The sequence below is a fragment of the Zea mays genome, chromosome 7, assembly GCF_902167145.1.
Source record: "Zea mays cultivar B73 chromosome 7, Zm-B73-REFERENCE-NAM-5.0, whole genome shotgun sequence".
NCBI lineage: Eukaryota > Viridiplantae > Streptophyta > Magnoliopsida > Poales > Poaceae > Zea > Zea mays.
This window is the reverse complement of record NC_050102.1, coordinates 109,299,965-109,306,769: the sequence shown is the minus strand read 5'-3', so window position 1 is coordinate 109,306,769 and position 6,805 is coordinate 109,299,965. Positions and strand designations below refer to the sequence as shown.

The 6,805-nt window shown below is 41.5% G+C and overlaps 1 protein-coding gene across 1 annotated transcript; it reads right to left on the bottom strand.

Moving 5' to 3' along the window:
- Positions 1-1,520: 1,520 nt before the first annotated feature.
- Positions 1,521-6,454, bottom strand: LOC100285971 (acyl-CoA ligase). The gene is made up of 15 exons (NM_001158860.2): positions 6,380-6,454; positions 5,714-6,058; positions 5,488-5,617; positions 5,132-5,382; positions 4,819-5,023; positions 4,657-4,697; positions 4,445-4,570; positions 4,070-4,143; positions 3,668-3,888; positions 3,198-3,292; positions 2,877-3,093; positions 2,439-2,564; positions 2,270-2,368; positions 1,973-2,182; positions 1,521-1,879 (listed from the first exon to the last, which is right to left on the bottom strand). Exons 2-15 carry the CDS (start codon positions 5,968-5,970, stop codon positions 1,763-1,765), a joined length of 2,169 nt encoding a protein of 722 aa, NP_001152332.2. The 5' UTR covers positions 5,971-6,058; positions 6,380-6,454; the 3' UTR covers positions 1,521-1,762.
- Positions 6,455-6,805: the final 351 nt, after the last annotated feature.

Genomic DNA, 6,805 nt, shown 5'->3' with positions numbered 1-6,805 from the left:
CCCGTTGTTAGCTAGGAGAGCTACCTTAAATCAAGTGAGATAGGCTCATAGGCCCACGAGACGAGAGATGGAAATAAAAGGCATTTCCTATGAGCCAGGATGATGGAGCCTTATGTATCATGGGTGACATGTTCAGAACTTTGTCTAGTACCCAAACGACCAAAAACTGTATCTCATGAGTCTCGTCTAGATTTATATATATAGGCAACCAGGCGTGCTATAAATGTTTTTTGGTTAGCCTATGGAACCGTGAGATGAAATCATATATTGGGAGACTGAGATTATTTCATTCACCAACCTAAATATGTAACCGTGTAATAAAACAGTGTACTGAAATCATATATTGCTTGAGCCCAATATTAGCTCGGTGTTGCTTCACGTTTTAGAGCCTTAGTAATTTATGTATTTACGAAATTTATGTATTGAATTTTTTTAAATAATAAAATTAGTTTCATGTTTTTCTAAGTTAAAATGAATTTACGAAATTATTTTACATTTTATTATTTTTTAAAAATACAGAATTCGTTACCAACCATAAAATACCGAATAAATATTATAATTTTTAGAAACGGTCGAAACAGACCTAAACTATTTTTGTTTTCGTTTCTTAATTTTTGTTTCGATTTTCTTTCCATATTATTGTAACCAGTTTCATTTAGTTCTAAATTTTGGTAAGATTTCAAAAACGATTTCTAAGTAACAAAAAAAATAGCATTTTGTTTATCCATAGCAACAGAAGTTCGCTCCCTCTTGTGCCGAAAAAGGGGCAAAAAAACGCGCAGAAAAAGTATCGAAGCTTCTAATACTTGAAGCGGTGGCAAGCTGATATTGGGCCGAAGCCCAGCTAGCAGCGTGACTGCGTGAGGGCATTGTTCCCGGAATCCTGGTCACCGTTGAATACTAGTGAACGGTTGATATCCAGCGACTGTGCATAGACAAGTCGTTCTGGCCAACTGCAGACAATCTTGTTCCGTTCATTGTACCAGCCTGTTGCCGTACGGCGATACAGATACTCTTCAACCACCGGCTATCTTCCTTCTGCGATGCTTTGAATTCTAACTCTTCAACTGGCGCTGCCGGCTGCTCACAGTATTAGAGGGTGTTTGTTTGGGATTATAATCCACCTAGATTATATAATCCAACAATTTTTGAACTAACTCATAGTTCAAAAGTTGTTAGATTATATAATCTAGGTGGATTATAATCTCAAACAAACACCCCCTTAGTCACATTATTAGTAGTACATATCGTCAGACACTCAGATCAGATGACTGGGACAAAAAAAACTAGCAGATCCTAAGAAACTCTTTAGGGCTTGTTCGTTTACGTCGGATTGCACCCGGAATCGTTCCAGCTAATCAAAGTTTATATAAATTAGAGAAACAATCCGGCTAGGAATCGTTCCGACCCAGTACCGGATTGGTGGGTCGGAACGATTCCTAGCCGGATTGTTTCTCTAATTTATATAAACTTTGATTAGCTGGAACGATTCCAGGTGCAATCCGACGTAAACGAACAAGCCCTTAGAGTTCAGACTGTGATCTAATGCAAGTGATTGCATTAGTGTTTTATTAGTGCAGCACATCAAGTGAGTGCTGAACGTTGGCAGGAATACAGCTCCCTTATTTCCCGAAATCTAAGTACATCTCATTTATCCGTTTTGGTGGCAAACAACAGGACTTCCCGATATGCCCAGTTTGGTGTTTTACTCTTTCTGCAGGTGCATTTGCAGCAGAAAACACTAATTATTTCTAATAACTACCTATATTTTTGAATGCTTTGCCTGGGCGGCCTGGCTGAACTCCTTGCGAAGGACTCTCCTCATGACCTTGTTAGAGGCGGTCCTAGGGAGGGACGGGACGATGACGACGGAGGAAACCTGCATACATGTGGGGAGCAATGGAGTACTTTGGGATCTCTGAGGTCTGCCAAATCAAAACGTAGACAGTTTTTACAGGAACAATGCACGCACCTTGAAGAGAGGGTTCAGTTTCTTCAGAGCCATGTTGCATGCTAGTTTCAGCTGGTTCAAGTCCTCTATTTGAGAGCTCTGGTCCTTCAACACGACGGCTATGGTTAGTTGTTCGGGGCCACCCCCTACAGGTGGAACCCCGATAGCTGCTGTTTCAAGGATGGCGTCATGTACTCTGTTGCAGATCCTCTCGATCTCAATGGAACTAACCTGAAAGTGATCATGAAACTCCATGTGTGGATCAGGAAATGCCACATTGCAACACGTAGTTGCATATTTCCACAACGCATTGCATACCTTAATTCCACCAAGGTTCATTGTATCATCTGCACGCCCATGAGCTCTATAATACCCGTCAGAAGTACGCTCAAATTCATCTCCATGCCTGCGGAGGATCTGCATTTTTACAATGTTTAGGGGCTCGACCTTTACACGTTAGCAAGTAGCAAAGAACACACATACGTACTTTCCCGTGCCATTCTGGCATTCCGTTGAAGTAAACCTCCTGATGATCAGCGTTTAGAAGTGTTGTTGATGATCCAAATAAAGTTGGATCAAGTGCAAGTTCACCAATGCCGACAGAGTCTTGTGGCTATAAACATTGAAGAGAAACACCGACATCAGCTCTGACAGCTATTTTCTTATGAGACTCGTGAATGTTAACAGACTAGCAAAGAAGAATCCAGATATGAAGTGTCAGAATTTGCAAGCAGTACATGAACGCAGTACGACATAATGTCAGGCTCCTGACATAAATGTTTGATGTCAATGATATCAAAATTGCACTAATATTCCACACACAGGAATCCATGCTATGCTCTGGTATGAAAATAAGATATGTTGTTTAAAAAAAAAGACAAAAGGTGAATTCAAAAAATCATATTCCATCACTCGATGAGCTTACCAAAGGATTCCCACTGCTATCAAGAATGAACAGGTTACAACCCATGGCAGGTGTGCTGAATGCAGACAACGCTTGAGGTTGTAGCATCGATCCAGTAACAAATCCACCACCAATCTCTGTGCCTCCACAGTACTCGATTACTGGCTTGTAACCAGCTCTTCCCATCAGCCATAAATAATCATCCACACTGGATGCCTCCCCAGAGGAGCTAAAGCATCTGTATATAATGAATATGGTCAATAGAAACTGCATACCATACTATATGTGTAACTTGCAAAGTTAAGACAAAAGGTCTGGATAGTTGAGCAATTTAAAAATTACCGGATGGAGGACCAGTCTAGTCCAGCTGTACAGTCCGTATTCTTCCAAGTACGAACGATGCTGGGTACCAGTCCAAGCATTGTTACCTTAGCATCCTGAAATTAGGTATCTATAAGTAGGAACAATATTGCAATGAATGAAGATAGAATACCATTAAACTCAAAAAAAAGACATTGCAGGGCGATATACATAGGAACAATGCAAACTGGACAGTTTCATGCCTGCACTATTCATTTTTCGTAAGAATCCACAAACATATGAGCGAACCAAGTCAAATGGTTGAGGTTCATGATGAGTAACTGAAAAAGCTTAACTGGAATAGCAAACCATGCATAGAAAACTTTGTGCATTCAGTTTATTTGGAATTGATATTTAGATAGTATAATGTACATGAACACAATTGTGAAACGGTCCATAATTTCTGTCATTCTAACACTATTTTTGTGAATTCAACTGTCTATTTTCTGTACCTGTACAAACTTCGCAAAGCCTGAACTATTTGGGGAGCCATTATACAGAGCCATGGAAGCTCCATTCAGCAAGGAGGCATAAACAAGCCAAGGGCCCATCATCCAACCAAGATTCGTTGGCCAAGCAACAACATCTCCTTTACGAATATCCATGTGACACCATCCATCGGCAGCTGCCTTTAGGGGTGTTATATGTGTCCATGGAATTGCTTTGGGCTCCCCTGAATATGGAGAACTGTCAGAATTTTCTGTACAAAAATATTTTTAAATGCACTAATTGATCAACTTGTTATCATAAATTGGATCTGCCATTGGCCAGTTTGCAGTATGCAGCTGTATACCTAATAATTGCATATGGGCGAGACATGTCAGAACTGACAAAATTATCAAACATCATCTTACCTGTGGTCCCTGATGAAAATAGAATATTGGTGAATGCATAGGCAGGTTGGTTAACAGCAGTGTAATTTTCAGCCCTGCAGATTTTTTCTGGTTCAGTCAGTGAATGTCCAATAGCATCAAGTTATTCCAATGAAACTAGGTGGATTTCATGAGTTAACTAATTTATTTTCGTATTACTTAACCAAAAAACTAGTTAGCTTATTGCACATTGTGAAAATAATCTAGAACTGCTCGGTAATTTGACTTGTGTTCTAGAGACAGCTCAGTACAATTCACTCTAGAAATCGCCAAGTGTTCAGATGACACAGGAAAGACTCTCAAAGAACCTGGGCTTCTCCCCAAATTTCAAAGTATCATGACAAGAAAATAACTCACTCGGTATAATTAACCCTTCCAAGGAAATCTTGCCAGGAAAGGTCATCAACACGTAGTCCCTTTATTAGCAAAGACCCCCTTACAGGAATCACAATTGCCATAGGGGCCTTAGCCTCCACAACTCTACTGTAGAAGCCAAAAAAAATGGTGTGAGAAGTATATTCTAATAGTGCAAATTCTCGATGTATAGCTTTTGTACTTAAACGATGCACCTGTACAATGGTAGTTCTTTGTCATCACGAAGGATGTAATCCTAAAAAGAAAAGAACTGTCAGTATTCCCAAGCTTTATTTAACCATAAACTCTTCTCAGAACAAAAGTATCAGCAAATTAAATGAAGGAATCAACCAGTACCAACAGGGCTAGCGAGATACCTGAGTAAAAATTGCCTTCGCTTCTGATAACTTCAACCTCATTGATATTGCAGGTGCAGCAAAACTGTCTGCAATTGAGACAACCACATATCCCGCCAACACGATCGCAAGGTAGATCACAACAGCATTGACATCCATAGGCATGTCAATAGCAATTGCAGATCCCTTCGGCAGTTCCAGGGCATCAATTGCATTGGCCACTAGGCTGCTCTAGACATAGGGAGAGAAATTGGTTACAGGATCAGATTATGATGAATCAAAAGCTTGGCTATGATCAAAACTGGCAAAACTTCTTAGAGCAGTATACGGTTACCAAACTTTCTTCCTCAAGTCCTCCAAAGACATGAAGTTAAGAGGATCAGAGTCCTTCCCTTCATCCCTCCATACAATGGCCGGACCGTCGGAGCTCCTCCCGGGTTTAGCAGTCAAGCAATTAACAGCAGCGTTGAGCTCGGCGCCTGGTAGCCACTCGCCACCAGGATATGCAGTGTTCTCTCTCCAGATGCAGGATGGCTCTACGCTGAATTGGATACCCATATCCTCAAATACCATCTTCCAGTACGCCTGTCCTTGGAACCGACGGATCGGTCTGAGACGGTAAGCTCACTTTTGCAACAGTAACAAGCAACAAACGGAATCAAACAGTACAGTAGTAGTAGCTTATATCACCTCTGGGTTCTCGTTGGAGAACTTGTGGAGGTCTGGGAAGCTGGTGATGGGATCCTTGTACGCGTCGCCGATCAAGTTCCTACCACGCGCCTCGAGGACACGGCCGACATTGGTCAAGACAGACTCCTTGCTGAAAAAGTTTTCCCCGCAAAAATCAGAGGGACTCGGAAGAGGTAAAAAAACATCTTTTAGGCGAGTTGGTTGAACGGAAAGATCGGGGCTTTACGGGTCGGGCGTCCAGGCCGGCGGCGTGGGGGACGGGAACCCGGCGAAGCAACCGTAGTAGAGCATCCGGTGGACGGCGAAGGGGACAGACGGACAGAGCACGGACCGGCAGAGCTCGCCCCACACTTCGGTGGGTCCGTGCGAGTCGAGCGCGCGCCGGAGCGCTGCGTGGAGCGCGGTGGCGTCCGACCCAGGCGCCGCCGCGGCGAGGTCGTCAACGGTGATCGCCCCAAGGGGCTTGTGCAACGTGGTGGCCATGGCGTGGCGGTGGCCGGTGGCGCTGCTACAGCTAAAGCTGCTACTGATGTTGAGCAGGAAGATGAGAGAAGAAGGCAGAATTCCTTTCCTGAATAGAATAAAAGTACGGAGTATATAGCAGCAGCAGAACAGAAGAAGATTTCTCGGACCGGTACACCAAACTCGAGAGCAACGTAAATAGAATAATACGAAGGCGGAATACAACGATTCATCCTAAATCCACGTATTCGTATTTTCATTCATATTTAAATATTTCTCCCTTCTCTATATCCCATCTTTTCTTCGATCATTATTCCTATTCAAGTATTTGACTTATACATCAGTTTTAAAATTTTAAAACATACAATATTTATAGTACTATAATATATATTGTTATCAGATAATCAAATTTAAAAATAATAAAACTTACAGTTACAAATGCTCATTAGCAAAGAGGGAGAGATCATTGCTCCTCTTGAAGGGTTTTTTTCCTTCTCTCACCCTCAAGAGAGGGAGGAGGAGGCGGTGCCATTCGAGCGTTTATGAAGGTGTCCACATACGGAAAATTGCAGGAGAGCAAAGAGCAAACGTGGTGGACTGTTGGAGGTTGCTTAAGATTGACTTTTTTTACTTCTATATTTAAACGAGCTTCCCTCTTATAAGATCCATCAATATCCTCTAAAAGAATCATCTATGTTCTCTAAAGCAACATCTAAATAAAGAGCATTTTTCATTAATTATATATAGACTCTTTTCCTCTTCTATATCTATTTTTATATTTTAGACAACGAATTAAACAAAAATAAAATATGTATAATATATTTGATGGTATAATAAATACATACAAAAAATCTAA

Excerpts from the sequence above, each read along its gene's own strand:
- LOC100285971 (NM_001158860.2), bottom strand. The coding sequence starts at position 5,970 with ATGGCCACCACGTTGCACAAGCCCCTTGGGGCGATCACCGTTGACGAC. Across the intron at positions 4,698-4,818 it reads CGAAGGCAATTTTTACTCAG|GATTACATCCTTCGTGATGA; the intron begins GTATCTCGCTAG and ends TTTTCTTTTTAG. Across the intron at positions 4,571-4,656 it reads AAAGAACTACCATTGTACAG|TAGAGTTGTGGAGGCTAAGG; the intron begins GTGCATCGTTTA and ends TGGCTTCTACAG.